The 18348-nt window shown below is 52.4% G+C and overlaps 1 protein-coding gene and 2 long non-coding RNA genes across 4 annotated transcripts; 1 reads left to right on the top strand and 2 right to left on the bottom strand.

Annotated features, from left to right (window-relative positions):
* Window positions 1-591: 591 nt before the first annotated feature.
* SLC32A1 (solute carrier family 32 member 1) lies at window positions 592-7428 on the bottom strand. Its single transcript, XM_042050366.1, has 3 exons — window positions 7343-7428; window positions 3582-4342; window positions 592-2762 (listed from the first exon to the last, which is right to left on the bottom strand). Exons 2-3 carry the CDS (start codon window positions 3951-3953, stop codon window positions 1575-1577), a joined length of 1560 nt encoding a protein of 519 aa, XP_041906300.1. The 5' UTR covers window positions 3954-4342; window positions 7343-7428; the 3' UTR covers window positions 592-1574.
* Window positions 4505-7872, top strand: LOC121675197. Of its 2 annotated transcripts, XR_006019989.1 has the most exons (3): window positions 4505-5200; window positions 6041-6140; window positions 7373-7872. It is a non-coding gene; the product is annotated as an uncharacterized LOC121675197 (long non-coding RNA). The 2 variants fall into 2 exon arrangements; XR_006019987.1 differs by having other exon boundaries at window positions 4505-6140.
* A 1243-nt stretch (window positions 7873-9115) lies between these two features.
* LOC121675204 lies at window positions 9116-16982 on the bottom strand. The gene is made up of 2 exons (XR_006019999.1): window positions 16032-16982; window positions 9116-14231 (listed from the first exon to the last, which is right to left on the bottom strand). It is a non-coding gene; the product is annotated as an uncharacterized LOC121675204 (long non-coding RNA).
* Window positions 16983-18348: the final 1366 nt, after the last annotated feature.

The following is an 18348-nucleotide window of genomic DNA, read 5'->3' as shown; positions in this document are numbered from 1 at the left end:
CCGGTGGGTACCCCCATCCTCATCCTCGCTGTGTAGCGGCAGCGGGTGGACAATTAATCGTTGTGGCTTTTAAAATGGTGTAAATCGAGGTGTTTTCTGTCACAGGAGTGGAGTGTGGGGCTGATTTTCCCCGCGGTGGCGGCTTTGCCTGCAGCGGGGATCAGCGCGGTGCTCCACAGCCGTGGGCAGGATTTGATGAGTTTGGATCAAGCCAGGGGTACATCCAGCACTTTTTTTCGGTTTTTTCTCCCCTTTTATTTGTTTGTAACGGGTTTTTTTCCCCTCCTTCACAAGAACAAAAACCTCGGGGTGCATCTGCAAACTCCCTCCATCCCTGGAGTCTGAGCACTACGGGGGAAAGCAAAACTGTGAGGAGGGGGTGAAAGCAGCCCCACCACCCCCAGACGTAAGACGACCTCTTCCCAAAAAAACGTGTCCTACCTCTCGCAAACAGCTTAATGCCACCTTCAATGGCAACCCAGCACTGCCTCGCTTTAAGCCGAGGATGTGCTGTAGCCCCGACACGGAGAGGATGAACCTCCTGCCCCTGCCCTGCTTCTCCGTGGCCCCCCACGAACCAGGCCAGCCTCATCATCTATGTTTTCTCTTTATTGTTCGATATATTTATGTACCACATTATATGTTAAAGATAGATTTTTTTTTTCTGATATACATTTTTCATCTTATTTACCACAATGACACCACACGTACATTGGAAACAGCTCCACGGATCTGGTAGATTGCACAGAATGAATTGTGTCGTAGTTTTGTTCCTGTAATCCTGAACGACATCAAATCCAACCATATATATATATATTTTTTTTTTTTTTAGCTTTTCATAATTTAGAAATAACGATTGTTAAAACGAAACGAAACATAAGTCACCGAGAAGTGGACTCCAGGGCTGCGATTTCAACCAGAGGCAACACATTTGTATTCGATGGGAAGCGCCGTTCCTCGGTGCAGATTCGGATGAAAGAATCAAGCAGTCCTGACATCTGTGTGACTATGGTGTAAACATTGCAGGAAAGCAGCATCACCGGCCGTCAGCTGCTGCTTGGGCTTGTTGGGCTGGTCGTACAATCTGGGTCTCATCTACATCCATCTCTCAAAGTGTTAAAACAAAGGTCCCTGCTCCTTTAAAGGCGGGTTTGCTTCCGTCTGTGAGCGCAGCGACCCAATCCCATGGGATCGGCACCTGTGTTTCAGCTCCTGAAACACTGAATTGCATATCTGTGAGGAGTGTTGAAAACTGCGACTGTTTCCCAACAGGCCGTTTGTGGGGGCCAAGCTTCAGGCAACGAGTGAGGAGATAGGGACGGGGCACCAGATAATTTCCTTCAAAAAAATCTAAATAACAAAAAAATAGATTTAAATCTGAGCTTATTTAAAAAGACATCAGGGAGAGCACTTTCATCTCTTCTTGTTTTCCTTAATTTGCAGATTCTATGACATAGAATTTGTTGGATGCACGTAACGAAAATAATGATTCTTTCCATTAAAGGGATGCAGAATTATTTGGCTATGTGGATGTTCAGTGTGATTCTCTTCCTGCACCCGACTCTGGCCCCTCCTTAGTCTTCAGCATTGGTTCTGAAAGCCTCTATGAGGCCTTCTAAAGAGTGGATGAACCCAGAGATGCTGCAGATACCACCTATAACGAAAATGGCAACGTCAAAGAAGACATGATGCCACAAGAGCTTCCTCCACAAGAGTTTGAGGTGGAAGAGACTGGGGAGCAGGAAACAGAGCCCTGCGCCTGTGAGGCTCCCAGTAAGACCCATCAAGAGGGCAAAATGGGGGACATAAATAGCCATGAGCAGGGTGAAAACTACCAGGGCACATCTGAGGGTGAGTCCCCAGGATTTGAGCCGCCCGTCACCCCCGTAGCAGTTGGGGAAGAAAGCCCTGTTTCCATCTTGGAAAAGGGACCTCTCCAGGACTTCTACAGCTGCAAAGAACGGCAAGGGGTATGAGAGCAAGGCTTTGGCCACCAAGAAAATATTGACTACTGCCCTAATGGTGGATGGCAAGTTGTCTGTAATGACCTCCTTGGTCTCATCAGCCCAGGTCAGGTAGGCGACCAAGGCAAAGAGTCCCTTAAGGATGCAAGCTGCTATGTGAGTCCAGTTCATCATGCAATGAAACTCCTTGGGGTTCTGCATGTTCCCCTCCAAGGAAGGCAGAAAGATCTGGGAGGTGTAGCTGAAGACAATGATGCCAATGGAGATGGGAAACTTCTTGACATCAATGTAAAACTTGACTTTGTCCCAGGCCCAGTCGCGCGCCCTGGAGAGGCAGTAGGCGATCACCAGGATGTTGATGACAAAGTGGGCTAAGGTGCAGAGCAAACTGAACTTGGAGACTGCCTTGAGGTTCTTCAAGAACGCACAAGGCAGGAGCACTGCCGTGGCAATGATGGACCATGACTTCTGGGAGACGGGCAGGTTGGGGAAGCTGTTGTACATCAGGTTCCCACTGACCACCACATAGAGGATGCAGGTCATGACCAGTTCAATGATCTGAGCCACATTCACAATTCTGCCCCCGAGGGTGGGGAAGCGGGGCGCGCAGCACGCGTTCGCGATGTCCACGTAGGAGTCTCTCACCCTGACTATCTCCCCATCCTCATTCTCTTCATAAAGACAGGCAATAAGGATTTTCCCAGTGTAGCAGCAAACCACTGCAGCAAAAATTATTAAAAAGAGTCCTAGGTATCCACCATGAAGGATGGCATAGGGCAGGCCCAGAACAAACATTCCCTAGAAAGAGACAAAATAGAAACCGTGTTGCTGGGTCTTGGAGGGGCCCAGGCTGAGCACACGCAGCCGCAGCACGGCGGTCATGTGCGTGCTCTGTGTCTCGTCCGCGCACCATCACACCCACGCAGGCGGTCACACAGTCACGCCATGCAGTCGCGGCCCCGCGGTGACGCAGCCCCGTGTCCCTGTGACGTGCAGCCCCCTCAGTCACACCCGCGCAGTCACACCCGCATCATCGCACCCCCGAGCGCCCGGAACAGGCCAGCAAGGCTTTGGCGCCCGGGCTTTGCCCCAGTCTCTACTGTCTCTGTCCCCAGCCCCTCTCGGTGTGCCAAGACCTCCGTAGCTGGGGACATCCAGAGGGGCCACACTTGGCCCACTCCAGTGCAGCCCCACCAGCAGCCCAGTCACGCGCGGGGCCCCTGTCCCTCCTTGCTCCCTGACCCTGCTGGGGGCAGCCTGATGGGGTCACTGGCCAGCCCCCGCCCCGCAGAAGCTGCAGTGTCACAGGGCTGGGGCCCCTCCCTGGCGCTGTGCCCTGTTCGGGGGTGGGGGGAAAAGCAGAAAGCCGGCCTGGGGAGTTTTAATCTCCTTTTTTAAAATCTATTTCCCTTTTCCTTTCTCCCTATTATTCTCCTCTATCTTTCACCTATCTTTATTTCTTTTCCCCCCCCTTTTATTCTCTTTTTCCCCTTTTCCCCGAAGCGGGTTTGCAATCAGCTCACGGCTGCTGGCCAAGACACAGAGCATGTAAGAGGAGCGGGATCAGGGAGCGCTGTCCGGCGGCCCTCGGCCGTGGCGGCGCGGCGGCGGCCGTACCTGGATGGCGTTGGTGACGTTCCATCCCGCCTCCCATGCCGTGATCTTGGGCTTGCCCTGCCCCGAGAGCTCGGAGCAGGCCTCCTTGGAGCCGGAGGGCGGCAGGGGCCCTGTGCCGTCCCGCTGGTAGTGGATGTCCCCCTCCAGGGGCGGCTCCCCGCCCTCCTCGCTGCCCTCGGACTTGAGGATGTCCATCTGCAGCCCTTGCCGATGCTCCATGTCCAGGTCGTCGCAGTGGGCGAAGCCCACCGCCTCCTCGTCGGTGGCCGCCTGGAAGCCCATCCTGGCGAACATGCCGCTCATCTTCGCCTGGGATTTGTGCGACACCGAGGTGGCCACGTTGGAGAGCTTGCTGCGGAGGAGGGTGGCCATGGCGGCGGCTCTGGTGACTCCGCTGCTCGCGGACCCTCGGGGATGCAGAGACCCGACGGGGCGGGCGGGCGGCGGGGCGGTGGACGGGACTTGGTCGTCCGGCGAGGGGCGGCTGCGGAGATCTGCTCCGAGCCGCTACCTCCTCGTGCCGGCGCAGTGCGGGCGGCTCCCGGCCGGGATGCCCAGGGGCATGACACCGCTGCGGGGGGAGCGGGCCCGCACGCCCCGCCGCCCGCTCCGCGCTGCTCCGCGCCGCTCCGCCGAGCCCCGCGGCGGGATCGGAGGGCGAATCGGGCGGGATGGGGGCTGTCAGCAGCCGGCGGATGTCACCAGACGGGCAGCGCAAGCCCCTGGCAGAGCGCGCCGCGTCTCCATCGCAGTGCGCCCACCTCGCGGAGAGAAGAGGAGAGGGGAGAGAATTGCTGCATTTCTGGGGGAGGTACCAGCCTCCCCGGCCAAGCCCAGCCCCCCGCACTCCCCCCCCGCCCCACCCACGCCCGCCGGGCCCCGCCAGCAGCGCCGCAGCCCGGGACCCCCCCCCCGCACCCGGCTCCGCATCCCCTGCACTGCCCGCCCTGCCCCTCACCTGCCCCGCACTCGCCCGCAGGCCTCCGGCCGCCAGCCCCTTCCCCACGGAGAAACAAAAGAGCCCTGCTGAGGAGGTGGACAGGCAGCTTTCGACAGGTTCTGAACGGGATTTTCCTCCTCGCACCCCCTTCTTTTTCTTTTCTCTGCCCCCCGAAACGCGCGGCTCCTTTGGAGGCGGGGGGCGGCCTGGGCAGCGGCCCCTGCCCAGGGGACTCAGCAGAGCGTGGCCACCCGCGCACAAGGAGCGAAGGCTCAGCTCTCTTTAACGATTCCTGGGATCAGGGAGCTCCAAAACCGGCGGGACAAGGGGCCCAGCTCCCGGTCGGGGCCCGCATCCGGGTGGCATCGCATCGGCACCGCACCGGTACCGCCCGGCCGCGAGGGGCACCGGCACCAGGGAGATGCTCCGTGCAGAGCTCTCGGTCCCCACCAGCCAATTCTGAGGTTCTCCTTTCTTTAAACAAAGTACCGATATTTTCCGCTTCCGTGCAAGCGCTTATGTTCGTTTGTAAGTCAAAAGCCTTACGATTTTTAATTTATTTTAATTTTTTCCGAGGTGAGCGGCCAGCACAGCCAACAACGGCAACGGGAAATGCCGGTCCTGTGCTGTGGCACAGACAAGTGGAGAGTGGCAGTGGGAGCGATGGCATTTGGGGGAGGTGTGTGGGAAAGCACGTCCCCTCTGCGGCGGGAGAGCCTTTGAATCGTTGTTAAAACAAAGACAAAACAAAAAAATTATATCTATATGTTCTTTAAAAGGCGCGTGGGGGGAGGAATTTCTGTTACCTTTGCTATTTTGGAAGGCAAAAGAAGAACATTATTTTACTACAGATGGGAGGAAAAGCCACCACTAAATTATTTCCTAATATCGTTGTTGAGGGAGCAGGGAGAGAGCGCTCAGGCTGCGGTTGCAGGTGGGATCCGGTACCGAACAGAGATGGGGAAAAAAAACCGATTCCTAGGAAAAAAACCTTAAATAACCTCCTTAAATACCTTTTAAATTTTTTTCCCAGTCACAATCCAAAAGCAAATTGGGTGCAAAAAGGTTGAAGGGCGCAAAAAACCAGAAAAAACCTAAAATATCCCCGGTGAGAGCTGTAGCCTTAAGGGGTCTCTCGGCCGCTGCTCCCGGCGGAGGGATGGGGAGCTGCTGCTACAGCCGGCCCCCCAAAAATAGGGGTTTTGATGGCAGCAGAGGAGAAGGGCGACTGAGCGTAGCGCATCCTTGGCTTTGCGTGGGAATTATTACATGTCAGTGCACAAATAGGTCGAGAAAACCGAGCGGGGCACGGCTTCGCCTCGGGTTTAGCAGCGTCTAAGGGCTGGGATTTAACGGGCGAAAGTGAAAAGCTCGGGCCGTCCCCGCTGCCCTCGGCTGCCGCAGCCGCCGTCTCGCCTCTTCACAGCCCGGGAAAACCACTGCTACGACGGACACCTTGAGGGACTCGTCCAACGATTCCTTTTTCTTTTTATTAACATTAATTTTTCTTCATCCTAAGACGAATTCGTTATGAAGGAAGACGTGAAGGAGCTCTGTTTCTGGAGGCTGCAGGGGGCATCAGGGAAGAAGGAACGAAAATGCATCCAAACCTCTGTCTGGTGCGTGATTATTTCCTCAAATAGCCCTGACACATCCCCGCCCCTGCCCCGGCACCCCCGAACGTCGGCTGGGAGACCCAAAATGGTCCCACCGGGCATCGCGCCGCACCCGGCCAGCAGCCCTCGATGCCGGGGGGTGGAGGGGGTTCCACTGGGAGCCACCCAGCTGACCTTTAAGGTCCCTTCCAACCCAAGCCTTTCTATGATCACGCCAAGGGTGGAGGAAGCGGGCTTTCGGCTCTTCGTTGAGCATCCACAATGTCACGGATGGGTCGGGCTCGGGAGATAGCGCTTAGAGAAAAAAAAAAAAAAAACCCTAACCGAAATAAATAATAATATTAAAAAGCCCCAACAAACAAAACAAACAAACAAAACCGGAACAAAAAAAACAAACCGACAGAAAACCAACCAATAAAAAAACCTCTAACCGAGAAAAGAAAAAAAAAAAAAACAAAAAGTCACAGGGAGCTTGAAAATAAGCCCAGGATGGCGGGGCCGGTGCGCAGAGAATGCCCCGGGGCAGGGGCTGCCTTGCGAGAGCCGTGGCACCCTCCGTCCGCTCGGCGGGCTCGGGCCGTTCCGCCGGCCGGGGATGCCCGGGGGTCAGGGGTCGCTTTTCCCCCTGCTGTACGGGGCCGTGCCCGTTTCTTGCCCGGGGGACCCCTCAAGCCGAGAGCCCACAGAGCGCCGGGGGGGGGCTGCCGAGCCTCGTAGGACCCCGAGGTGAGTGGGAAACTGTGAGGGGTGCGAGGATGCGCGGGGAAGCAGAGGATGCTGAGGGGTCAGGGTCTGGGGGCTCCGAGGGATACAGGAGCTGGGCGTGCCGCTCTGCCCCCCGGTTTTAACGCCGAGAGCTGAGCCCGCACCCGCCTCCCCTGTCCCCACTGGCGGGGCGCACCTCGGAACCTCCCCCGCCACCCCCTGCCCGGCTGGGAACACCCACCCGGGTCCCTCTGCCTCCGGGACGCCGGCTCGCTCCTGCCCCGTTTCCAGGAGAGGGAGAAAAAGATTTTCTGTAGCAGCGGCTGGAAAAAAAAGACTTTTCCTCCCTTCCCCTCCCCCCGAACTAATACCGGCGGCTGAAATCGGGGAGAAAGCACAAAAATAGGAACGGGGGCGGAGGGAAGGGCTACGGGACACAGAAAGAGGGAGAGCAAGAGAGGAAAACCCGGAGAGATGGAGAGGAGGGTCTGGGCATTTACCTCTGCTTCTCTCCCCATCGCTGCCCGCAGCGCGCCGGGGAAGGCTGGAGGGGCGGCTGGATGGACGGACGGACGGACGGACGGACGGATGGATGGAGGCAGCCGCGACACTCCTGGGCTCTCTCTAACTCCCAATTAACCCAAGCAGGATAACGGTGCCAGACCTTATCCAAAGGTTAGCGGCTCTCAGGGGGGCGTTTGAGCTGCAAATCGTTTCAGCCGAAGCTCAAAGGCGAGAGCGAGCCCGCGAACGAGCGGCAGCCTCCCCTCTGCCAGCGCTGACGCCGGGGGGCTCTGGCACTATCTTCTTTTTCTGCAGCTGCTCCCCGGGGCGGGCTGAGGGTCTCCTGTACCCCCCCGAGCAGCCCTAGGGGTGTGCAGCTCTGCTCCTGCGGGGAGCAGCTCGTCCAGACCCCACCATCCTCCCCTGGCACGTCCAAGCCGGAGGAGCGACTCTGCCTTATCTCTGCAGAGCAGGCTCGTGAGGGTTGTGGCTGGGTCTTCTGATTAATAAACGGAAGGGAAAAAGCTATTTGTGGTCAAAAATACTTAAAGCAAGCCAGGAAGGCCAATCCTGGATGTGCTGTCTCTCTAAATCCCTCACCACCAGCCCCTCTGCAGGTTGCTGGGCGGCATAGAAGGTGCTGCTTGCACGAAGGTGCAGTTATTTGGGAGCAGGATGGGCATCACTCCTAGTTCACTGCTCAGTCAGGCTCCAAGCCCCCAAAGGATTTGATTCTCAAGGGCCTTGGGGGACTGTGAACTGCTACAAACACACCAGACTGCAAATTGTGACCATATGAAAAAAGGAGATGTGCAAATCCTGAATGTTCACCCTCATCCTCCCCTGTAACACTCGGGGAAAACGTGGGTGTCCAAATGCAGGTGTGCAACCCCCTGATTCCTGCTCAGCCTCCTGGCCAATGCCACAATATTTCCCCACACCTTTCTAACCTGCTGCAGGGCACCTCCAGCACAGATACCAGGCTGCAGAGACAGGAAGGCCGAGGGGCACCTTCTGCCCAACCAGCCAAGAAAATTCCATGGTCACATCTGCCCGAGGAGCAAACTTCATGCAGGTCAGCAGGCACTCTTGGAGCAGCAGCCACCCCTCTGGACACGTCCATGTCCACCCAGGGAGGTGATCCCAGGAGTTGGGAGTTATTCCACCTTCCTCCAGCCGTTGCCAAAAGCAGCTCCCGCGTTTATGGCCAGGCCGATGCCACCCCAGCAGCACCAGCAATGCACAGGCACAAGAGGCTGCACAGCACTGCCCTTCATCCCAGCTCGGCCTCCTCATCCCCGCTCCAGCACCGTGCTGGGAAACTCTGACAGGATAATGAAGAGTTGCATGATATACTATAAAAAGGCAATTAGATAAACTGCTGGATTGGGACCAGCTCCTGTGACCTAGTTAATAGCCCTGGGAATTTTGGGCTGTTAGGGAAGGAAAAGGCATTGCTGTCAGGACGTGGTGCAGAGTGAGTGGGTTTTGGAGGGGAGGGAGGGCTGTGGGCTGCAGCACAGGGTGCTGGAATGCCCCAAGCTTTGGGTTCTCCCTCCTGGTCGTGTTTAGAGCTCGTCAGCAGCTGTGAGTGAAAGTACAAAGTGAAAACTCTGGATGTAGAATCAAAGAAGCTGCTGCTGGGTTTGTGCTCTGGCTGTTGGGGCTGGATCCACAGGACAGTGCTCAAGACAAAGACAGCTGCAGCCACACTGACAGATACTCTGCAGTAAAATAACCATAACAGAGCGAAATCCAAAGGCAAAGTCTCCAGGAGAAAGCCCGCAGTGGATGTCCCCTCTTTATTTCATTTTTTTTACTCAACAGAAAATGGCTGCCTAAATTAAAGACTTATAAAAAAAAGACCACACATATAAAGGACTGGGAATATCATAATTTTAGATTAATGTGTATTATGATAAGAAAATTTTACTATATGTAGAAAAAAAAAGGCTTCTTGATTTAACCTCACTATTTGCAAAATAAATAACTTCTGATCTGTAATTTGGGATACAATTTGTACAAGAATTGCTGTGATTTCTGCTTCCCCTGGGGAAAAGCCTTGATAAACCATTATCACCTATAAACTAAAAATTAATTTGCAATTTGAGCACAACACATTCCCAAAAACACTTTCAATAGGTTGGAATAATGTTTGTCTTTATGCTTCATGTCAAAATTAAGTGGTAGCCACTGGGTACCAAATTCCCAACTCACTACACAAGTAGTATTGTTCCCATGAGCTTTAACAGCATTTTCACTGACTTAATATATAAAGCTTCATCACTGTCAAATTAAATATTCATATATGTACTTGCCCTTGTATTTCACAGGAAATGACTGTGGACTAGGAAAGGAAGGTGCACACTTCATTGTTGCCAAGCTTTTTAGTATCAACTTTCAAATAAAAAGCTCTTCTGCTGCAGTTGTAGAGGCTATAACAAACAGTGACTGGTCTGAACAGGAAATTTCTCCCTGTGGCCAGATGATGCCCCAGTACTGGAGAGTTTTTATATAATCTATATTTTTTTCTTATTCTTTTAATATTGTTTTTTCTTAATTGTATTTAATCTGTGTGTGCTGTGGGAAGGGCCTCTCAGAGCAGAGGGCCGGCCGGCAGCCAGCCTGCCTTTGGGGTGTTTCTTGTCAGGAGGGCTCAATCTCAGCCTGTTCCATCCCCCATCTGTCTGTTTTCCTTCTTCCTTTATGTGTTCATTTCTGATAAAAGCAGGTCAGCAACACACAGTTACTCACATCTCCTGCAAACTTCTTCCAGCTCTACCCAAAAGCCAAGAGGAGCTCTTTGGGAAACCCCAGCCCCTGCTTTGTGATATTCCTGACACCTCAGGCAAGGCTAACAAGGGAAGGCAGTAGGCACAGGTTTGTGTATCTTCCTTTAACAGGACCTCTCTCAGTGTTTTGGAGTGACAGAAACCAGGTTCACCTAAGCCAGGGACTGGAGCAACTGGCAAAATTGCAGTTGGGTCTCTGGACCTGACTCCCACACCAATTTGTGGAGCCTCACATGTGGAGGGTGCTGTTTCCCACAGCAGGATTTGGATGTGCAGCCTCTGAGTGCAGGTATCATCAATTAGTCGGGTCTTTTTTCTAGAGAGCAAAAATAAACTCCAGGTAAAGGATACAATCAAAACCTGAGCCCAGAAAAACACCACGTGAAGCTGCTGCTGTGACCTAAGGAAAGCCAAAGGGCAAAGCGAGGTACGTCACAGCTTGATCGAAAGGGAAGGAGAGCTCAGCCCACAGCAACACTTCCCGTGCTGCTGGAGAGGATGAGACAGAAAACCTCACCTCGTGCTGCTGCCACTGAGTCCCCTGAATGCCCACTGCCAGCTGAGGGGATGCTGGTGCTCGTGGACGAGGACTGGATTCTGCACTCGCCTTGGCTGCCCCTGCTCTGCAGTGCGGGCAGAGTCCTGCTTTTAGCAAAGAAAGGCAAAAAAAAAAAAAAAAGAGAAAAAACCTCTTTTTGCAGGGAGGCTCCACACACATCATTCCCTTTTATCCCACAATGCCAGTGTGAGCAGTGCAATGCACAGTGCTGGGAAAACTCACTGTAGCACAGGGAGGGTGTGAGTGCCCAGCTCTCTGCAGCCAGAGGGGGACTTGGCACGGGGCAGACCCAGCCCTCCTGGTCCTGCACTGAGAGGGTGCAAGGAGCTCCAGTCACCTGTGTCCAACGCAAGCAATACCTGCTTGTTTTTTACATGTCTCAGAGAGACCAGCTCATCACATTTTCTTAGTCTGCTGTTGCAGGGGTGCCCATAATAACCCTCGATACCTGACAGTGCTGGCAGCTCCTCCGTGGTGACTCCAGAGCCAGTCACGGGGACAGCACTCAGTAATTACAGCCTAAATGTAGCATTTCTATAGAGTTTCTCAAATACTGTGACCTGAAAAGCTTTCCTGTCAGTGTTTCAGACTGGCAAAGCTGGGACAGGGTAATATTTATTGTCCTCACAAGCAGGCAAGCAGCCAGTTCCTTGTCCAGAGGCACCAGAAGAGTCCAGCCAGCCCTGGGAGCCTCAGCATCAACCCCACAGGCAGAACACCAGATCTTCGCAGAGGGGCCTTCCTTCTTTCATCCAGGATAATGTACAGAAAAAGAACAGGTACTAGGGCAGGACTGAAATTATCCCTCGCCAGGAGACAATAAGGAGGCAACAGACCATGAGCTGGAAATCACAGCTGCAGCAGAGGATGTATTTTTGGTGACGCAGCAGAACAGTGCACAGCTGTGCAGCTCCCACTGACACACAGCAAATCTCTCAGCAAAATAGAAATTTCACCTGTTACCACTGCAGCAAACCTCCTGTGGGGATTTTGGTCACTTCCTGGTGAGATGCTCTGCTCCATAACAGGCAGAATTGGGTGCAGGACTGGGCAAGGTGCAGGCAGGGTGGTTCTCACCAGGGTCTGCTCTGCGGCTGCCAGGAACCCGAGGGTCTCTGCTTCATGGGTATTACAGGGACAGATTCTGTGCCTTTCCATGAATTTAGCTTAAGCCTTCAAATTAAGAGAGGAGGGCAAATGGGATTTAAAAATATTCGCAAATAAGTACCTTCTGGGCACTCAAGCAGCATTTCTGCCCACTGCCTCCATCCTTGCAGTGAGCAGAGAGCAGCAGCACAGGGTGGCTGCCCGAGGCTCAGAGGTGCTCGTGGTACCAGCACCACCCCGCCCCTGAGCACTCCAGGAGCCCAGCCCAGCGTGGTGCATTCTTTTGGGACACACAGCAGGATATGGAGGGGACTTTACCCTCCCCTGCTGCTGCTTTTCCATCAGGAAGGAAACTCAAACACGGGGGAGCCTTGCTTTTTTTTTGCTGTTCTCCCACACCACTTTCCTCCTGGGACAGCTCCTAATAAAGGGGACAAGCTGGTTCATGAAGTGCGTCGCTGCATCCCGTGAAGGAGTCCATGGATGCACCAGCTGGGCTCACTCTTTGTGCCTCAGGAGCTTCCCAAACCCACTCAGGACTACCAAGAATTCAGGCACCTCTACAGCTTTGTGTGGGGATCCAAGGATCTTCAGCAAATAAAATAACCAATATTTTAGCCACATTTATATGTTTTCATCCATTTGTACCTTGCTGTAGGCCTCTGTAAATACCTACCAAAATATTTATTTCACAGGAGTTTTAAGCAGTCTTTAAACTTTGAAACTCTGACTTAGCAGTCAGTAATCTCGAAGTATTACTATTAAAAATACAGTTCTCCTAATAAACCTTTTGGCATCACAACACTATCTGCTTTTAATAGAACAGTACTTCTTAAGCAATTTAGTTAATTTGATTTATGACAAAAAGGAATTTGGAGAGTGTGAAACCTCAGGAAGAGAACAGCAGGGAAGGCAGCTCCGTGATTACCTCCCCCTGCACACATGTAAACTGCAGATGAGGTAAATTAACAATGAGACTTAAAGTTACTACTTCTCCGCGTTAGAAAGCTGAGTGAGAGGAGACTGCAAGGCTGGGAAAGGAGAGGGCTGTGCTGTCCCACAGCAGGACTGTGATTCAGGATAGACTTTCCAGTACTAAAACACCTCATCCTAGCTATTAAATAGACATGTGGTGGTTGCACTGGGTAGAAGATCCTCAAGACTTGTTTCCTAAGGCTTGAAAATGTCATTGAACTCACCAAACTGGGCACAGCACTCTCAGTTTTTCCCTGAGGAGCTGACATCCTCCCTGTCACATCAAAGGTCTTCTGCTGTTAAACTGGACACTTGGTTTTGCCAAAAACTTCTCTATGTGGTGCAAACCCCTGACGGGGAAAGGGAAACCTGGGATTCCAAATTTCCAACTTGTGCAGGAAGGCAGAGATTAAGCTTCCTTGTTCTATTTCAGGCACTGTAGCTCTGTCACTGTAGATAAATCACTGGAGCCCGGTTCAGCTCACATCCCAACTGATAATAGGACAGAAGTGCCCAGAGCGAAAGTTAAAGTAGAGGGTCTCACATTCCTTGGTCTCTCTAGGTTTGATTCTTTCTACAGACCAGGATTCCTTTCTGGGCACCTGACGTTCCCTCTATTACCTTGCTGTCGCTGCAACAGAGCCCTGCACATGGAGCCCCTCCTCACCCCATGGATCCACCACTGGCCATGCTGGAGGCTTCTGCACTTCCCAATCCATGCTCCTCCCTTCTACTGTCCCTTCTTTCCTGTCCCAGGGAGTGTCAATCCTGATGTCCCCCCTCCCAGCCCCTGCGAGGTGACCTGAGTGACACCGCTGAACTAGAGGGGCCAGAGGTAACATTTATTTGCTCTCATTAACAGATAATTACTGAGGGCTCTGAAGCTGTCAGATCTGATAAATGGACATTAAAATAGTCCTTATCTTCCTTCACTTTTGCAGTTTCCCTCAGAACAGGGCACTGAGCTCTATCTGGGAAGGTTGAGGGTGACCTTACAAGCCCCTGTCTCCACAGAGGCTGCTAAAAGCAGCATGTTCTCCTGCTGAGTCAAACCCCGTATCTGTTCAGATCACCACCCATGGCTTCTCAGTTTGTTTGTACCCATCCGTCAAATCTTTCCAAGGAAATTCAATCTTTAGAATGATTTTCCCATTAACCTTCACCACAGAAAGCCACCAGAAAGAGCAGTGAAACAGTCACATTCAAAACCAGCTCTCAGAGCAACCAAACAGCTGCTGGGTGGAAACTCTGGGGCAATGTGAGAGGCTGCAACAAACCAAAAGGGACCATTACCCAAGGAAACAGCAGCTGAAAAGCAACTATTACCCAAATAAACTTCTTGAAAGGCCAGTTTTGAAGCAGGGAGGAGGTCAGAGCAGATAATCCCATGTCTCCAGGAGCTCAGGTGGTGCCCTGCAACAAGACGGGGTGTCTGCAGAACCATCAGCAGGGCTGAAAGCAGGGAAATAAGTCAATAATTGTGTAATCACTAGCATCTTACTTTTTTTAAATGAACCTGTAGGATGAGGGTTTCCCCCCAGCACCCTCCCTCTCCTCTTTTTCCCAGAGCTCATCTTTCACTTTGTCATGCAATTCCCAGCTGGCCAGCTGCAGCCTGCCTCGATCCCTTTTCCATTACACACTCGGCTGAGCCGAGGACGAAAGGGCCCCCGGATTCCAGCGAGAAGGTAATTAATTGACTTTCTGCTCTCGTTGCTATGCGGCAAAGGTGGAAGCCGCAGCAGCTACAGTTCATTTTTAATCCTGGAAGATTAGTCACAAATGGCATCATTACCGGGGTGATCAGCTGCCCCAATAAAGACACTGGCTCAGGGAAGGGGTGTTCTCGGGAAGAGGAGGGCTGTGAGGAAGAGACCTGGAGCTATGAGTAACATGCCCACCCCCTGTTAACCCGTCAGCCAGGTGTTAATTCTGTAGCTCATCTCGGTAGTCTTTACCTCTGTATCTTAAACCTGCCCTAACCTCCAGGCTGGGCAGAGAGCAGAGCCACCACTGCTTTGCTGGCTGGTGTCAGCCGCCAAGCCACGCATTCCAGGTAGGAGCAAAAAAAATCACTTCTTGGAGCTGAAAATAAGTGGCTGATTGGATATGCTGTCCCTGGCAGTGTCCAAGGCCAGGTTGGACAGGGCTTGGTGTCACTTGGTCCGGTGGAAGGTGTCCCTGCCCATGGCAGGGGGGTGGAATGAGATGTTCTCCAAGGTCCTTCCCAACCCAAACCATTCTGTGATTCTGTGCCTGTGCCATGTGCCCAGCTCAGGCGAGCACCTTTCCCTGTTGTGGCAGCAGTGCTGTGCCCTTGGAAGTACAGACATCACCAAAATCAGCTTCTTAGTGTGATAGAATGGCAAATTCTATCAAAAACTTTTAGAAGATCATTTTTCAGATCAAAATACTAAAAACTATTCTCTAGCTGAGACGGCAGGACCAATTACATGCAGAAAATTATAGATATGCTGAAAATATGTTTGAATTTTGACTCTAGACATACACTGGAAATTAATTCCTTTCTCTTCAGCAGCAAAGAAGTAATGGCAAAAATATATCTGTTATTTGGGCACATTCATCCAGGTAAGGGCTTCTCACTGCGTTGGAATTTGACTCCCCTGAGTAATCAGCTGGTTCTCGACAGCCCCCTCTGGCTTTTGGTGATTTCTCACTTCCCAGCAGCACGATGCCTCCAGCCCCACAGGGCCTCCCGTGCTATTTGCCTGAGAAGGTCAGCAGCAGAACAAATATTTGCTCTTCCTGTGTCTCATTGAGGGCTTTATAAGAATTAAAGTTTTACTTTATGGTCAAATTCTGTATCTCTCTCTCTGTTTTTTTCCAGGTTCCTTGTCACTCTGGGATTGTTTCCTTTGATTTTCAGGTAGTACCAATGCCATTTTGTCAGCACACAGGACTTTGCTGTGATCCAAGCCTTAGTGATAGCACAGAAAATACTATTTTAATAGAATCACAGAATGGTTTGGGTGGGAAGAAACTTTAAAATCTCATTCCAACCTTCTGTCACAGGCAGGGACCCCTTCTACTGTGCCAGGTTGCTCCAAGCCCCATCCAACCTGGCCTCGGGCACTTCCAGGGATGGGGGTCTCTACAGGAATGCCTTGATGTGGGGTCAGACTAAACACATCTATAACAACAGAAGGGATTCTTCTGCCTGGGTGCCTTGTCCTCCCCTCAACAGGGGAAGTTCAGCATTTCCCACTCACTCGTGTCCCGGGACAGACTCACCTGTGCATTGAGGGCTCGGTTTTCGTCAGCCTCCAAGCACTGCATGAGGAGCACGCAGGGGCTCCTGCAGAACGTGCTGAGGGTGGAAGGAGGGTTAATGGCCATGAGGTGAAAGCTGCCATTGGAAACAAGGCAGGGATCCTCTTCTCACTTCTGGCCAGGGCCATCATCAAATTTACAACGCCTGTAAAAGCACAAGGCTCCCTCCCCTGCCAGCAATCCCAGCAGAGCTGTTTCATTCCTCTAAGGTGTCAACTGCTCTCCCACGCGGACCTGAGCGCAGGATTCACGCACAGGGGGCTGTGGAGGGGCCTCAGCTGCAACTACAGCAGGAGTAAAAGCACATCGTTAAAGGTGTCGGCTCACAGCACACGGCTGGGGCGAGGCACAGATTCATTTTCACCTTTCTGAAACTGTTGCAAAGCCTGAAAGTAATTTCTTTCACCGTTCTTTGAGCCGTGTGAACTGCCTCCTTCATCCCCTGCGTGGTGTTTGCTCGGAACCTCGATGACGGTGACCCGTGTTTCTGTACTGCTTGCAAACACCTGGTTTTATGTGATCCTCACAACCCATGTGGCTCTACAGCAGCGTCAATGTGTGCAGACAGCAGCAGCATCCCAAGAAGCTAAATCCAGAGGTTCCCACCTCCCTCTCTGTCGCTGTATCCCAGGGATTTCTGCTGGCGTCACCGATGGCATTCAAGCCCTTACCTGCATAAGAGCCGTGCTTCTCCCTCCTCCTCCCCCTCAGCCGTCTGCTCTCAGGAACTGGGACACACCTCGGAGGTGCTCACCAGAGCCATTCTGAAGAAAATAAAAAGCTAAAATGGGTTTTGCTGTTTGAACATTTAACAGCTCACGCAGATTTCATCAGCTTGGCGTTTACAACCCCCTGTACTTTTCCTGTGCCTGGCCAGGCATGCTGTGAGCTGTGGTTTATACAACTGGAGCACTTCCCTGTGCCCACAGCGGGGCTGCAGAGCTGCTGCACGATGCCTCTGACGTGGGATTTGCATCAACAGAAAAGCGGTGCCTGAGGTTGTAAAGAGGAATTTCTGAATGGGCACAGCCCCGTCAGCAGAGTACTGCCTTATGAAAGAAGCAAGTTTATTTCCCGAGACGTAATAAAATGAATTGTCTTCAAATGTGGAGGTGGAGAAATGCACACATATGCCTTGTACATAGAGTCAAGAATCTCCTGAGATGGAAGGGCCCCACAAGGATCAAGTCCGAGTCCAAGTCCTGTCCCTCCCTGCACAGGGCACCCTGAAGAATCCCACCCTGTGCCTGAGAGCAGTGTCCAAGCACTCCTTGAGCCCTGGCAGCCTTGAATAGATTCATCTATTATGTACAGAATACAGTGGCTACAGTAGATTTTTTTTTTTCCCTGTGGAGTTACAGCAGGGTAACTGATGTAACGGATGTAATCAGGTAAACCTGATTTGATTCAGGTTTTGTGCCCTCAGATTCTCTCTGGGGCAATTTCTGTGGGTTCCTGGGCAGATGCTGGAGGCACAGCCACTCACCAACATCCGTCCCTCCATCCATCCTTCTTCCAGCTGCCCCTTTGCTCAGGAAATCACTTTGCTCCTTGGGGGCCAATCGCAGAGGAGCAGCCAGCGCTGACTTACACCCTTCAGAAGGGTCGAGCTGGGCAGATTCAGAGTTCTGAATTTTGAACACTTTGTTGTGCTGCTGATATGCTGGGTGGGTATTGTTGGACCAAGTGCCAAACGCTCGGCCTACACAGAGCGAGGGGCTGTGATTGTGTAGATAGAAGGCCTGAAACAGTGTGAGGCAACCGGGAATTATTCCTTGCCTTATCTCCTCTGCTCAGTGCACGTCATCATCCCTGCCTTTCCCCGATCTCACAGGTCCCAGAGGACGTGGCTGCCAGTGCTGCTCACCTGATAAGGGAAGCTCCATCATGTGTGTTTGTACAGCTTCTTTCCTTATATATGTTGCATAGCCACGACTGTTACTTCACATTTCTTATACAAAAAGACACCTGGAAGACAGCACATGCAATGAACTCTGATTAAAATGCATGTCACAGCATCCATGGTGGGGACCAGGCCTGGAGGCCTCGTATTACAGCATCACATGCAAATTGCTATTTGATGGGAAGCAATATGATAATTGCCCCAGAAAAAAACTGCCTGCCCGAGAAGACGTGGTGAACACTCCCCTCTCTGCCTCTCCCTTCCCCACATTTTAGCAGCCGAGGTGAGACTTACTGGGCATTTGAAATGGGACACACTCAGCTACTGCAAATTGTGCCTGTACCCATCAGAGACATCAGCTGGGATCTGCAATTC

The sequence above is a fragment of the Corvus kubaryi genome, unplaced genomic scaffold, assembly GCF_017639235.1.
Source record: "Corvus kubaryi isolate FWS band 111438036 unplaced genomic scaffold, C.kubaryi_AGA036_p1.0 134, whole genome shotgun sequence".
Lineage (NCBI taxonomy): Eukaryota > Metazoa > Chordata > Aves > Passeriformes > Corvidae > Corvus > Corvus kubaryi.
Note: the sequence above shows the minus strand (reverse complement) of the source record. Positions and strands in the feature narration are given on the sequence as shown.

Excerpts from the sequence above, each read along its gene's own strand:
- SLC32A1 (XM_042050366.1), bottom strand. The coding sequence starts at position 3,953 with ATGGCCACCCTCCTCCGCAGCAAGCTCTCCAACGTGGCCACCTCGGTG. Across the intron at positions 2,763-3,581 it reads ACGTCACCAACGCCATCCAG|GGAATGTTTGTTCTGGGCCT; the intron begins GTACGGCCGCCG and ends GTCTCTTTCTAG.